This window comes from Panthera onca, chromosome A2 (genome assembly GCF_046562875.1).
Source record: "Panthera onca isolate mPanOnc1 chromosome A2, mPanOnc1 haplotype 2, whole genome shotgun sequence".
NCBI lineage: Eukaryota > Metazoa > Chordata > Mammalia > Carnivora > Felidae > Panthera > Panthera onca.
Window position 1 is genome coordinate 61,883,922 of NC_138340.1, and position 14,969 is coordinate 61,898,890.

A 14,969-nucleotide genomic window follows, 5' to 3' on the forward strand; every position below is an offset into this window, starting at 1 on the left:
AGGGCGGGCGGGCATGCGTGTTCTGTGTGTCATGGTCACGGCCTGAACCTTGTCAAATCCCGTGCTCGCTGGGTGGACACGAGCCAGAGGGGGGCCGCGGCCTCAAGGTCAGGGAGGTGTGGAGGGGGCTCCTCCAGGACCATGGCCCCCGTGTTCAGAGAGGGAGCACGGTGTGCGGAGGGGATGCATGGCGGTCCAGCCTGACCCCCAGGTCAGAAACGCCTTGGGCCAACGTGTGTCCCTAGAGGGGGTTCCACTCTGGCCGGGTCATCAGGTGACCAGGGAGATGGGCGGTGTCCCAGGCAGACACATGGGATTGGGGAGGCTCAGACGTGGGGACGCCTGGCATGGAGGAGGGTTTGGGCGACCCAGAGTGAAGACGGGGAGTCAAGCCAGCCTATGCACAGAGTGGAAGGTGCATCCCCACGGCCTGCTGTCTGCGTGCTGACCCGGTTACCGCCCCGCCGCCCATGCACGGCTTCTGTCAGGGGCTCTGAGGTTCGTATACATTTGAGGAAAGGTGACCTCAAGATGGAGCCTGAGACAGGCACAAGCAAACGTGGATGTGACAGCAGCCGTGCAGGACACAGTGGGAAAGTGGAATGTTCTGGAAGAGGTAAGAGGAGATACTGCGAACTGTGAGGTGACAGGATCCACTTTTAAATAAAGGGCTGAAGACCAGAGCCTTTGGGACAAAAGGATGTCAGTGTGTGTCTTGTGGATGAAAATCAGGAGAGGCACTGGGAAAGAATAATGGGAAGATGAAGAGATAGGAAGTTTGTCAACAGGAGACGGAAAGGGAGCCAGAGGAGATGAGAGGTCGGTCCAGTAGGCCCATCAGGTGTGGAGGAGGAGAGGTGGCCTCCGGACCGTGAGGTGGGACCTGTGCCAGCCGCCAGTGTGACCTCGTGGGACACGGGCCCCCGTTGGGAGGGGACACAGTGTGAGGGTGGAGATGTGGGCCCAGAGCCTAGGCTCCAGCCCAGGCAGGAGCCCAGACCCCTGTGAGAGTGTGTGGACTGGCCGCGGCAGCACTGGGACAAGGGACAGGCTGGTTTTGTGTGGTTGCAGGAAGAACTGGGAAGAGTCGGAGCCACGTGAGGAGGGCAGAACAGGTGCTGGGGAAGGTGGCCTGCGTTAAACCACAGAGTAAGGTTGGGGATTTCTGCTGCACGTCCTTGTCCCTCTTACCATGACGACTGAAGTCCTGGGCGTCATCCGTGCAGTGACAGTGAGAAAGCTCTGCAAGGTTGGCAGAGGGCAGAGCCCCAGGGGCCTGTGGGCCCGACAGGAGGCCCCTAGTATCTCTCTCTCCACCTGTATCCCAGGCTTGGAGCCAAAGAGGCTGGCAACCCAGAGACACCCACAGGTGTGGACACACCCCAACAGAAGCCGCTCCCTCTGGCCTGAAGACCAGGAAGGCGATGGTCTAGCAGGACAGACAATGTCTAAGAACAAACATGGTGGGAAAGCCTGAGGCCCCAGCTCTGCCCCGCCACCGAACAAGGGTGAATGGGGGCCCGTGCCCTCCCTGGCAACAGGGACTTTCGCCCCCAATGAACCTGGGGGACACTAGGGTGTCTGGGGGCCCTGGGGGAGCCGGAGCGTCCTTCATTGCCCAGTGGGAAAGAGGAGTGCCCTGGATGGCCGCTGTGGGACCAGAGCACACTTCCCAGTGTGGGTGTCGTTAGAGTCCTGGAGGGGGCGCCGAGAAGCTGTTTGGGGCAAAAGACAAACCTAGAGATTTGAGAAGCCAAGCACAGCACGAGTGGTTCACACCCACACGTCATCAGGGAACTTCTGATGAGCAGGGACGGGGAGGACCACGTTGTCCACAGGGAGAACGGAGGACAGCAGCCACGGGGCCCAGGGTCAAGGTGGAAAAGATGGCGGCCAGCAGGTGGACCGCCTCCTTGAGCCCCGCCACATGTAGCAGGAGGACAGGGTGGTTTGAATTGCGCTGTACCTAGTGACTATGCTCAGCGGCCCATCCAGAAGCCTCCAGGCCCCCGTGCTCTCCCTGGAGTGCTCTCTCCGGCGTTTGGAGAATCGACACCAGTTCCACACGGTGTCTCCCGGGAAGAATGAAGGGGACAGCTTCCTTTGTGAAGGGATGAGGGGCTGGCTCAGTTTTCCGAGGGAGCCACAGCCCAAGCCCGCACCTGTATGTACGAAATGTCACTTGGAATGGGCAGGGCCGGCTGACACGAACCTGTCCCTGGGCCACATGCCAGGGCTGACTTGGCTCCCTCGCGGGACGGCGCCTTTCGGGACCACAGAGTCTGCCGCCGTGATGAGGACTGCTGTGTGCTGGCATGTTCCCGGGTACTTGAGCCAAGCTAGAGCCTCCACCTTCCGTCAGCTGCATGTGGGCATCGTGAGGCCATAGGGTGAGCTAAGGGGAGCCCCGCGCGTCTATGGGGTCCCGGGGCTCTGCGGTAAGACCGTGATCGTGCTTGGGCATGGGATGTGTTTGCCCAAAGAGCAGCTGCCAGCTGGTGCCGAGCTGGGCTCAGCTCTCACAGAGAGTCTGTCCGGTTCACTTGTGCGGGCCACGGCCATAGCCACGTACCAGGCACCAGTGGTTTTGCAGGAGCTGGGCACAAGGCGGGGCCCAGTATCCTGGAGCCATGTAGGGCCTGGAGGGCAGCACTTCTCTGCTTTTGCGAGTGGCAGCGACCTGTTCTTGCTTTGGTACTGTGGCCAGGGACAGCTGTGGGATGAATTCCAGGGGCTTCCGCGCGGCCGTTTGTGTGCCAGCAGCTCCTGCTTGCCCGTGGCACAGGGGACGTGGGTCTGGACCCTGAGGTCGCGCCCTGTGCTCACCTGGGCCCGGCCCCTGTGCGGTGTCCCAGACTTGCCTTTCCAAACCTGTGAAGGGTTTCCTGTTCCCCAGGGTGCCCCGGGGTGCCCAGGGGTGCGGCGAGTCTGCCTGTACTGTGGGCGCCTTCTCCTGGGACTGCGTCTGCTCTGGCCCCGCTTCTGGTCTGGAAGTGGCTCACACCCTCTGTGTGGTCCGTGTCTGTGTGCTGTGCGTGTGCGGTAGGTGGTGCCCCGGCTTTACATCCCCGGCTGCTTGGTGCTGTCTGACTCTGCTCCCTGAGTCCCGTCGTCCCCTTGCTCCAGGGTGTCTCATGCGGTCACCTGCACCTTCACGGAGCCCCTCGTGGTGCCACTGCCTCCATTCCAGCGCACCTTCCAAAGCTGGGTGTCCACCTGGCCCTCCCAAGGGGCGGGGATAGCAGCAGCCTGGGGGTCCCTCTTACACGGGGGGCCCTGGCCACCACAGCCATGGTGCAATGTCCCCTGCATTGAGTGCGGCCCTCACTCTTGCTGAGCCGCTGACAGCCGGACCAGTGGCGTTTGTGCCGTGGGGAGAGGCCCATAGCCCGTCAGCGTTCAGTCTCCAGACGTGTTCTGTTGAGATCTGACTGAGGCCAGACCCTGGGGAGGGTGAAGGGTCGTGAAACGTGCCCATCCCATTTGAGGCCTGCGTATCGTTGCCCAGCAAGGGGTGTGTACATGCCTGTGTGTGCATGTGTGTTGGGGGGGGGGGGGTTGTCTGTCTTCCGACAAGTGGGGATGGGCCACTTCTGCAGGCCTGGGGCATCGAGAAGACATTTAGGTCCCCACGTGCACCTCCCTGTGTCCCCCTCCCCGTGTGAAAGCCCTGCCCTCCCGCCAGGCCGGCCCCGCCTGCCATGGGGTATCGCTGATCGAGTCCTGCACGGGGTGGACGTCATCAAGAGGCCAGCCTGGGGTCAGCTTCAAATGGACTTGCATTGTGTCCCGTCGGCAGGGAGTTTTGGAAGCACCTTCCATGTCTGGAGCGTGAGCTTGCCAGCACACCGCTGTGGTCCCCGTGAGGGTGGTGGGAAGGCAGTGGGGTCAGCGGTGCCCGACACAGCCTGGCTCTATCATCTTGCCCCTCGCTGGTGCCAGGCCACCGGGCACATGACTGCCAGTCAGACGTCCCCTCGGTCTGTCATGCTTCATCATCTTGGCCCTGCTGTGGTGGCACCCTGGGTGTGCTGTGGGTGTGGGCCAGCTGCCAGGCCTGCAGGGGTGGCCAGGGACCTTGCAGGACCTTGGGAAGGGTGTGGTGAGAACTGGCCAGGCCACCCTGTTTCACCAAGACCCACTCGACCGCGAAGAAGATCTCGAATGAGGACTCACCTATGAAGGAAGTAGACTTCTCTTTGGAGATCCGCTAGCCTGAGTCTGAAGCTTGGTGGCGCTAAGAGGAAGGGAGGATATGGGCGGCGTTGTCCCCGCCCCCCTCCCCCCCCCGCTGCCCCCCCCCCCCCCCCCGCCGCCCCCCGTGGCTGCAGGGAAGCAGGGCAGTCCCCGCGATATCCCGCACACGCGGAACTGGGACACGTTCACTTCAGCCAAGCACTGAAGCTAGGAGTGCTAGTTAACACCCAGTATCATGTTGATGGTGATTCGAGACATTTCTAGCAAATGAAGTGAGTAAAGTTAATGTGGTCATTTTTTATCCTGGTAAAACATACACGACAAAATTTGTCACATTAACCACGTTTGAGTGTGTGTTTTGGTGGCACAAAGGACACTCACGTTTATGTGCAGCCCCTGCCACCATCTGTGTGCAGAACATTCTCATCTCCCCAAACTGAAGCTCCGTCCCCGTGGAACCCCAGCTTCCCGGCCCCTGGCACCCCCCATTCTGCTGTGGGACCTCTGACACGTGGAACCTTGCAGTGTGTGTCCCTCCGTGTCTGGCTCGGTCCACCCGGCGCCACGTCCCCCAGTTGTGGCTGTGTTGTTGGAGTCTCTCCTCATGGCTGGGTGCATGCCGGCGTGTATACGCACATTTTACTTATTACCCCTCATCCAGCAGGGCGGTGGGTGGTGTCCATCTTGTCTGACCGTTGTGAATAGCGCTGCTGTGAACACGGGGACAAATGTCTGCTCAAGTCTCTGCTGTGGCTCCGTTGTGTTAAAATGCACATAACGAAGTCTGCCACCTCAGCCGTCTATGAGCACACAGTTCAGAGGATTGAGTACATCCACGCCGCTCCGCAGCTGCCGCCACCGTCCGGCTCCGTCACTCTGTCCTCTCGTAAACCTGAAGCTGTCCCCGCACAGCACCTCCCCGCTCCCCTGCCCCAGCCCCAGGGAGCCTCCGTTGTGTCTTCTGTCTCTGTGGTTCTGACCGCTCCGAGTGCCTCATCTAAGTGGCATCACACAGCGTTTGTTTTTTTTGTGACTGGCTTATGTCACCTGGCGTAGTGTCCTCACAGTCCACCCTGCACCTTATGGCACGATTTCCTTCCGTGTTTTGTTTTCTTTTGTTGTTGTTTATTTATTTTTGAGAGAGAGAGAGAGAGAGAGAGCATGATCAGGGGAGGGGCAGAGAGAGAGGGGGGCAGAGAATCCCAAGCAGGCCCTGCGCTGTCAGCACAGAGTCTGACACAGGGCTCGAACTCACGAAACCCTGAGATGATGACCTGAGCCAAAAACGAGTTGGATGCTAACTGACCGAGCCCCCAGGTGTCCCGGGGTGCACCTTCCTTCTTAGGCTAACTCACTTTCCATTGCGTGGATAGACTCCGTGTTGCTTCCAGCCTGAAGCTCTGTGGTTCGTGCTGCTGTGGACGTGGGTGTGCGTATCTTTTTGAGATCCTGCTCTCCAGTCTTGTGGGTGTAGACCCGGGAGTGGAATACTGTGATTTGATTTTTCATTTCTTGAGGAGCCAACACACAGTTTTCCCCAGCAGCCACACCATTTCCCACCAACAGTGCACAGGGCTCCAGTCCTGCACGTCCTTGCCAGCACAGCATTGTTTTGTTTTGTTTTTAAATTTTTTTAAATGTTTGTTTATTTTTGAGAGACAGAGCACGAGCGGGGGAGGGGCAGAGAGAGGAGGCAGAATCCAAAGCAGGCTCCAGGCTTGGAGCTGTCAGCACAGAGCCCGATGTGGGGCTCGAACTCACGAACCGTGAGATCATGACCTGAGCCGAAGTCGGACCCTTAACCGGCTGAGCCGCCCGGTCTCCCCTAAAACATTTTAGAACGAGTGTGTGTCTCCCTGCAGAGCTGCCTGGCACCTGCGGACAGCTGTTGAAAGCAGCTTTTCTGAAGTTTAGTCCGCTCGACTTGCACCTGCTGCTGTGTGCGGTGTGCATTTCCACCAGTTTCCTCCTCGAGGGGAGGTGAGCAGGTGATTGCCTGGCATAGCCCTGGGCAGACCAGCCTGAGCCTCCGTGTTTATCTTGCTCGTGCTCAGTGACTCCGTGTTTACCTTGCTCGCGCTTGCTGATCTTCAGAGTAACCTACCTGCTCAGTTCCCCAGTCGGAGAGGGTTCTGCATATAAACACAGTTTGATTTTTTCTTTCCCAGTCTGTACCTCTAATTTCCTTTTCTTGTCTCGTTGCCTTAGCTAGGACTTCCAATACAGCGTTGAAAAGCAGTGGTGAGAGGGGACATCCGTGTCTTTTTCCTGTTGTAAGTGATGTTCAAGCACGTCACCATTAGTTATGATGATAGCTGTAGGGTTTTTGTTCATGCTGTGTATCAGGTTGATGAAGTTTCTTTCTGTTCCTCCTTTGGTGAGTGTTTTTGTCACGAACGGGTGTTGGATGTTGCCAAAGGTTTTTTCTGTGTCTGTTGATATGATCATATGATTTTCTGTTTTAGTCTGTTGATGTGTGATGGATTACATTAATTTATTTCTGAATTTGGAATCAGCCTTGCCTACCTTGGATAAATGCCACCTAGTCATTGTGCGTAATTATCTTTATACCTTGTTGGATTCAATTTGCTAATATTTTATTGAGGATTTTTGCATTTATGTTTATGAGAAATACTGATGTGTAGTTTTTCTTTTCTTGTAGGATCTTTGATTTTGATACTAGGGTAATGCCACCTCATAGAATGGGTTAGGAAATGTTTTCTCTGGTTTTATATTCCAGAAGAGATTATAGAGTGTTGGTATCATTTCTTCCTTCAGCGTGTGCTAGGATTCACTCGTGAACGTGTCTGGGCCTGGTGCTTTCTGTTTTAGAAGGTTTTAAATTGAATCAATTACTGTAATAGATCTATTATGCCTATTCAGATTATCCATTTCTCTTTATGTGAATTTTGATAGTTGGGTCTTGCAAAGAATTTCATTGTGATTTGAGAACATACTGTGTGCGGTTTGTAGTCTTTTAAATTTAAGGTGTATTTGATGGCCCAGAATGTGCTGCCCCTTGGTGAATGTTCACGTGAGCTTAGGAAAAATGTGTGCTCTACAGCTGTCCGTTGAAGTCGTCTGTAGATACCAGTTATATCCTGTTGATTGAGGGTGTTGAGTTCACCTGTGTCCTCACTGATTTTCTGCCTGCTGAGTCTTTCCATTTCTGATAGAGAGGGGGTTGAAGCCTCTGGTTACAGTTGTAGATTCATTTATTTCTCCTTGCAGTTCTTAGTTTTTGCCCTGTGTATTTTGATGCTCTGTTGTTGGGTACGTATATGTTAAGGATTGCCACATCTTAGAGAACTGTTTTCATTATGTAAGGCCCCACTTTAAAAATTTTTTTTTTTTTTTTAGAGAGACTGTGTGCGCACAAACCAGGGAGAGGAGTGGTGGGGGTTAGGGGGTGGGCAGGGAGAGGATCTTAAGGCATGGAGCTTGATCCCATGACCCTGGGATCATGACCTGAGCCAAAATCAAGTGTTGGTTGCCCAACCAACTGAGCCACCCAAGGCCCCTTTGTGTTTTACTTTTTTTTTTTTTTTTTTTTTTTGAGAGAGCACAAGCTGGGGTGGGGCAGAGAGAGAGGGAGAGAGAAGGAGTGAAGCAGACTCTGTGCTGTCAGCACAGAACCTGATGTGGGGCTTGAACCCATGTACCGTGAGATCATGACTCAAGCTGAAGTTGGTCACTTAACTGACTGAGCTACCCAGAGGCCCCCCCAAGGCCCCTCTTAAATTTTTTTTTTTTTAATGTTTATTTTTGAGAGAGAGAGAGAGCAGGGGAAAGGCAGAGAGAGAGGGAGACACAGAATCAGAAGCAGGCTCCAGGCTCCGAGCTGTCAGCACAGAGCCTGATGCGGGGCCTGAACTCACAGACCAGACCGCGAGATCATGACCCTGAGCTGAAGTCGGACACCCAACTGACTGAGCCACCCAGGCACCCCCTAAGGCCCCTCTTTAAAGGGGGTTTCTTGTAGTCAACTTAGAGTTGGGTCTTGAATTAAAATTTTATTTTTAGCAAGCTCTGTGTCCAGTTGGGGCTTGAACTCATGACCCCAAGATCAAGAGTTACATGCTCTACCAACGGAGCCAGCCAGGCATTCCTGGGTCTTGAATTTTGTATTGAGTCTGACAGTCTTTGTCTTTTAATCGGTATATGCAAACTGACACATTTAAAGTGATGATTCTGACACTTGGATTCGTGTCTATCATATTTGTAGCTGTGTATATTCATTGCCCTTGTTCTTTATTTCTTTTCTCTGTTTTGGTTTTTGGCCTTCTATTCTTTTTCTGCCTTCTCTGATTTTATTTGAACTCTCTGAATACATTCTTTTAACGTCTCTTGCCAGGTAACCATTACATCCCTCCAATTTTGTTTGTTGGAGACAGGTTTTTTTTTCCCCTTTGCTTCAAGGGACAGGCTCAGTGGATACAGAGTTGTAGGTTGATGGGATTCTTTCCACACCTGAGTGTTTCATTCCTCTCCTGTGGGCCTGGTGTCTGGAGAAGTCTGATGTCCTTCCTTGGCCTGTTCCTCGGTAGGGATGTACTGTTCTCCCATGGCTTACTTTAAGTTCTTCTCTTTGTCCTTGATTTTTTATGGGGTGAATATGAAATGCCGAGGTGTAGGGTTTTTCCTTTATCTCGCTCCTCTCTTCTGCCTCTACGTCCTGCTTGGTGTTCCCTGAGCTTTCCGAGTCTGTGGTTTGGTGTGGGGGTCGTTCCGGCGTCAGATATTTCTTCTTCTTTCTCTTCTTCTCCTGGTGGTCCCGCGACATGTATGGTGTACCTCTTGTCATTTTCATACCGTTTTTTGATATCCTGTCCCATCTTCTTCATGCTTCGGCCTCTTTTTCTGCGTTCTGGCTGACACGCCTCCACGCTCACCGATTCTTCCCGTGGCCGTGTCCAGCCTGCTGACGTGTCTGTCAAAGGCGCTCTTTGGTCCTCATCTCTGTCGTGGTGTTTTTGATCGTCCATGTTTCCCATTGATGCATATTTGGAATTTCCGTGTCTCTGCTCACATCACCCATGATGAGCGATGTCCACTTTTTCTGTCGGAGCCCTTAGCGTACCAGGCACGCTGCTTTGAGCTCTGGGTCTGGCGGTTCCTGAGAACAGCTCTGGCGCGTCTGCATCTGGCTGTGATGCTTGCCCTGTCCGTTCAAACAGTGTTTCTGCCTCTCAGCGTGCCCCGTGACTTTTTGTTGGAAGCTGGACAGGATGTATCAGGTAGAAGGAACGGAGGTAGACACGCCATGCGTGTGAGGTTGCGTGTTGATCTGGCTGGAGGTCGACGTGTGGGGGCGGGGTGCACTCTCATCCCGTGGCTGGTCTGCCTGCACCCTCCCGCGAGCCTGTGCCCCTGTGCTGCCACGGCCACACATGCCTCTCACTTTGCTTCCTCTTCCGGAGAGAAGGCTGGGGGCCGGAGTCGGGGGTTCCCGTCCCTGGTGGCTCTGGTGCTAGGAAGCGAGTTCTCCTTGCGGGAAGGCCCTTGTCACGGAGAACAGAATGCTCTGCTCAGAGTGCAGGACGGCGGGGTGTGTGGGAGCGTCTCCTCCGCCAACAGGGTTTCCCCAGGAGCTCAGGGTGTGCTTCCTCGGGGGGCCTCCGCCCCGAGCCGGGCCAGCAGGCCTGGTGGCGGAAGGTGGAGGCCGGGCTGTGCCCTCTGCATATCCACGCCGGCTGATCTTCCCTTCCTTTCCCTTCCTCACAGCGGCTTCTCTCCTCGCTTTCTCTCAGTACTTAGGTCAGTTAACGTCCATACCAGGATACCTGAATCCCTCCAGTAGGACCGAAATCCTGCATTTCATAGACAATGCAAAGGTAACCCCATCCCCCTGACCCTGACCTCTGACCCTCCCTCTGCTCCAGCTCCTAGCTCTGGCCTCTGACCCTCATACTGTGACACCAGCTCTTGGTCCTCTGACACTGGGCCTCCGTGGCCGTGAGCGATGGCCCTGTCCCGTCATGTTATGGGTGCGCTTGGCTCTTGGCCATAAAGACTGTTTCTGTCCGAACATGAACTTTATTCTTCCTTGTGGCCTGGGGCTGTTTCTGGAAATCACATTTCCAAGATAGGTAAAGCACACGCTGTAGTCTGAACCCAGGCAGCTCCAGAAGCCACAGAGCTCCTGGAGCACGCGTGGCTATGCCGTAGGGCGAGTCCCGGCCTCTACACGCCGTGGGGCTCCTGGGGCCACGGCCGGGCCTGCGCTTCTGATGCTGTGGTACCTTCCAGAGAGCCCATCAGCTCCCCGGACACCTGACCCAGGAGCACGACGCTGTGATCAGCCTGTCTGCCTACAATGTCAAGCTGGCCTGGCGGGACGGGGAAGACACCATCCTCAGGGTCCCCATCCATGACATCGCCGCCGTGTCCTACGTGCGGGACGACGCCTCGCACCTGGTGGTCCTGAAGACAGGTATGGACCTGGGAGGTGGGGCCAAGGGGTCCTTGTCGGGCGCAGCCCGCAGCCTGGTCCTCGGTAGTGAGTCTGGGAATCCAATGGAGCCCTGGAGACGGTGCCTCCGGCATCGGGTTGCTGCTCCGGCCTGCCCTGCTAGCTCTGAGGTCAGCTTCGGCTGGAGGTCAGTGACCCGGGAGGCCAGGAGAAAGAGGTGCTGAGCCGGCCCCTCTCCCTGGGGGTCTGTGGGCCTGCCGCTGTGCCTGGTGCTGCCCCCTCTGGGACACTGGAGTGTCCTCTAGGTGTGCGGGCGCGGTACAGCCACGAAGTGCGCCTCAGCTCAGCCCTCCAAGTATTTGGGCTCTGCCTTTGGCCATGGCTTCTCAAAGCTGGGTGCAGAGGTGAGACCGCACCGTCACGGAGCTCCTGGTCCTTGAGACGTTCTGCGCGTGTCCTTGTAGGAGTCAGGAGGGCCCTAAGACCCGCCCCCAGGGGGTGGGCCCCCTGCACCTAGCCCACCCCTCTTCCGGGGATGGGCGCCCAGTGTTGCCTGCTGGGCTTTCCCCATGGGCCGCCCACCAGGGGCCGCAGCCTCTGCCTGGTACCCAGTCCCTGAGACATGAGGAAGAAGTCACGGTCTTGCTTGAGCTGTGCCCCTCGGGGAAATCTGAGGTTGGCGCCGCGGTACCGATATCCTGGGCTCCTTTGGGTGCTCTGGGGGCCGGTGGGGTCCTGAAGCCATTCATTTCCAGGGGGCCTGGGAGCAGGGCCTGCGGGGGGCCAGGTGGTTCACCCAGAGCACACTTTAGGCAGTGTGGGCGGAACGTTGTTTTTCTGCCCGAGGTTGGCGGTTCGTGGGGCATCTGAGAGATTTTCTTAAGAGACCGGGTCCGGGTGAGGCTTCTCACACACGCCCCTGAGTGTGGGCGGCTCTCGAGGACAGTCGGGAGGTTACCGCCATGAATCCAGGAGGCCTGCTGTGGGGCCACCACACAGTACCTGCAGCGGCTTGTGGGGGCTGCCCTGAGAGTGACAGGCAGGCCCTCTGCTTGTGCGGCTGTGGCTTAGCACTCCTGCACACACTGCACATCACACACGTTCCCACCACACATTCCCACCACACACGTTCACACCACAGACATTCCCGCAGATGCCACACACGTTCACACCACACATACCATATTCACGTCACACACGTTCACACCAGACATGTTCACACCACACACTCACACACTACATATACTTGCACACACACCAGACACGTTCACACGACACACACACACCAAACATATCACAGACACCTTACAGGTTCACACCACACACCCCACACATCAGGCACATTCATACTCACACCCCTGATCTGACACACTGTGCATCGAGGTCCCCTCTGTCATCTGCTTATTCTTGCCTTAGCTGAGCGTCTGATGTTTAATGATGGGCATTATTTCAGGTTGAATGATGCAAAACTTACCATACGTAACCATTTTAATTTATAAAAATGGCGGTTTGGTGTGGCTCAAACTAGTAGAAAGTGTGGGCCCCGGATCATCTCGTGCACTCTCCACATAAGCTGTGAGGAAGGTCCCGTTCTCCTGCTTCACGGATGAACCACCAGAGCACAGAGGTTGCGGGACTGGCGGAGGGCCAGGGGGGAGATGGAGGGGCTGGCTGGCCTAGGAAATGGCGCTGGAAGTGCTCCCGCCACTGCTGCCTGGTGCCGCTGTGGCCGCCCGTTTCCCTGCCTGGGGACAGACAGTCCCGCGGGAGGCCCGAGGTCTGCGGCATCCTGAGGGACAACAAGCGGTGGGAAGACCGGCCTCTGAGCAGCGCCTGCCAGTGTTGAGCCTGCTGGGTGGGCAGCCGGGCCCCCCTGGTTTCTTGTGTTGCGGGACATTCATCTGCGTTCATCATTAGAGCCAATTGCTAGGAAATGGGGAACGGATTTTTCTAAAGGGAGAGAGCGAACTCCAACACTTGGCAAAGTGAGACGAAAACTTGAGAGCTTTCGAGTTGAAGGAAGAGAATGAGTCCGTGTGTCCTGGGCATCTTCGTCATTTTAGTGGCTGGCCCTGCAGCAAAGGCCCAAGACCGTGAGCCTGCACATCCGCGAGGCTCCTGTGTGCGCCAGGCATGCTGTGTACGAGGTCCTGAGCAGAGCGGCCCTCAGCACGCTGGCACGGGCAGCTGACATTTGTTAAGTGCCTACCGCGTGCAGCGCCTCTGGATGCCTCTTTGGGTCCAGGGTTCGCAGGTGCTGGGAGGGGCGCGTGGGGGTCACGTCTGGCTGTGGGGGCTTCCGCGCGTGGCAGGCCCGGCTTGGAGGGCGGGGGCCAGACGTCCAGGCTCACCGGGCTGGAGCGGACTGCGCAGTCTCGTGGAGGGGTTTCCGTGGATGTGTGAAGGTCGGTGGGGATCTGAGGCAGCAGCTGTGGGACGGCTGGTGGGGACGCTGCTGGCGGCCGGACGTGGGCTTGTCGGAGACCGCACACGTGCACTGGACCTGACTGTGGGGCCGTACACCCTGCGTCCCTGGGAATGGCCATGAAGCTACTTAGACTGTCCTCGTAGCCACAGCAGTGACAGCAAGCAAGGGAAATAGGTGTCCTTTGTGTCCCAGATGTGGTGCTGGCATGTCGCCAGTTCAACCATCATTAAGACGTCACGTGTTCTTCTCCGTACTTCCCGAGACCCTGTGTGTCGTTCACACTCCATGCGCACCACAGGGTGGACTTGTCACATTGGACGTGCGCAGTGCCTGGTGCCGACGTGGGGCTGTGCGGCCCTGGGGTCTCACTGCGGCGTTTGTGGGTCTTGGCCCCACATGGGGTGCTGCCCGCCCTACAGGGCCCCGGTCTCTGTGGGCACAGGTGTCCCGACTGTGGCTCCTGCCTGGTTCCCGTGTCAGGCCACGTGTGAGTCTTGGGTGTCCTCCGTGGTGAGATGGGCTTGCCCCCAGACACCCCAGCATCAGGGAGGCTCCACCTCCCATTCCTGCTCCCGGGCCGCCCAACGGGGGCCTCCCCACTGCGTCTGCCCCAGGGCACCTTTGGGGAGGTGCTGTGTGGGGTGTTAGAAATGTGGGCGGGAGCGTGTGCGGGCCGGGCTCCCTCCTGGCCTCTGCTCCTCTCATGCCCTTGGGCCCGGCCCTTCCGGCCCCCGTGCCTCAGTTTCCCCGTCTCCTGTCGGAGTTGTGTTCATGCCCATGGTTCAGTGACGCTGTGAATGGAACCCCGGGAATACCTTCTTCGTGTGGATCCAAAGCAGCCGAATATCGGCAATTTCGTGTCTCAGCCTAAGGTGCTTGCGTCATCGGTAGCGGGGATGCCAGGAGGTCCTGCAGGGTGCTGATTCTCAGTGAGCAGCGGCCGAGCAACGGCCCAGGGTGAAGGCGTGTCTCACCTGTTACCCACTTTGTTTAGAGGGGGTGAGGGAGGGGCATACCCGGGGCAGGCCTGTCCCTCACCTGAGCCAGGTAGGGGCTGCCCATAGCTTGCTCTTGAGCTTCCACACCTGCCCTAACCTGCTGCAACGTTGCTTCCCAGCCCAGGACCCTGGCATCTCCCCCAGCCAGAGTCTGTGTGCAGAAAGTTCCAGAGGCCTCACCGCAGTCTCCCTGTCAGAGAGCGGAGTGGGGCCTGTGGAGGCGTGCTGCCTGGTCATCCTGGCGACCGAGAGCAAGGTGGGTAGAGGATGGGCCCTGGCACTTAGACCTGTCCCCACCAGGTCCCTGAGCCTCCTAGAGCTGGCCCAGGCCCCGCCCACAACCCAGGCCCCGCCCCAACCCAGACTCTGACCCCTCCCACACCCTAACCAGGCTCCTCTCAGATGCCCCCCACCCAGGCCCTGTCCACACCCTGACCCAGGCTTCTCCTACACTCCTCCGACCCCGGGGGCTCCTCACACACCCTGAGCAGGCTCTGCCCACACCCTGACCTAGACTCTTCCCACGCTGCAACCTAGGGTCCGCCCACACCCTGATCCAGATTCCGCTCATACCCCTGTCTAGACCCCGCCCACACCCTGACCCAGGCTCCTCCCACAACCTGCCCAGGTCCTACCTACATCCATGACCCAGGCCCCTCCCACATCCCCATCCAGGTTTCTCCCACATGCCGGCCCACGCCCTTCCCACAACCTGCCCTGGTCCCTCCCACAACCTGCCTACATCCATGACCCAGGCCCCTCCCACATCCCAATCCAGGCTCCTCCCACATGCCGGCCCACTGCCCTGCTTAGGCTCCTGCCAGCTACACTGAGTCTGGTGCCTTCAGGCTGTGCTGCTTTTTTATTCCAGGGGCCTCACCCCTTTTTCTCTAAGACCGATGGGGGCAGTGGTCTCCCATACCCCAAGCTGTGC

General features: G+C 57.3%; 2 protein-coding genes across 4 annotated transcripts in view; one reads left to right on the top strand and one right to left on the bottom strand.

Annotated features, from left to right (window-relative positions):
- CCM2 (CCM2 scaffold protein) overlaps window positions 1-14,969 on the top strand; it is a 41,805-nt gene that overhangs the window by 22,659 nt on the left and 4,177 nt on the right. For all 3 annotated transcript variants that reach the window (XM_060632056.3, XM_060632058.3, XM_060632057.3), the window contains exons 3-5: window positions 9,948-10,031; window positions 10,447-10,630; window positions 14,155-14,291. In XM_060632056.3, the coding sequence (XP_060488039.1) occupies window positions 9,948-10,031; window positions 10,447-10,630; window positions 14,155-14,291 (405 nt within the window). The remainder of the gene's footprint in view (window positions 1-9,947; window positions 10,032-10,446; window positions 10,631-14,154; window positions 14,292-14,969) is intronic.
- The window catches only part of TBRG4 (transforming growth factor beta regulator 4), a 64,262-nt gene that overhangs the window by 11,848 nt on the left and 37,445 nt on the right, over window positions 1-14,969 (bottom strand). The gene's annotated exons all lie outside the window — the stretch shown is intronic.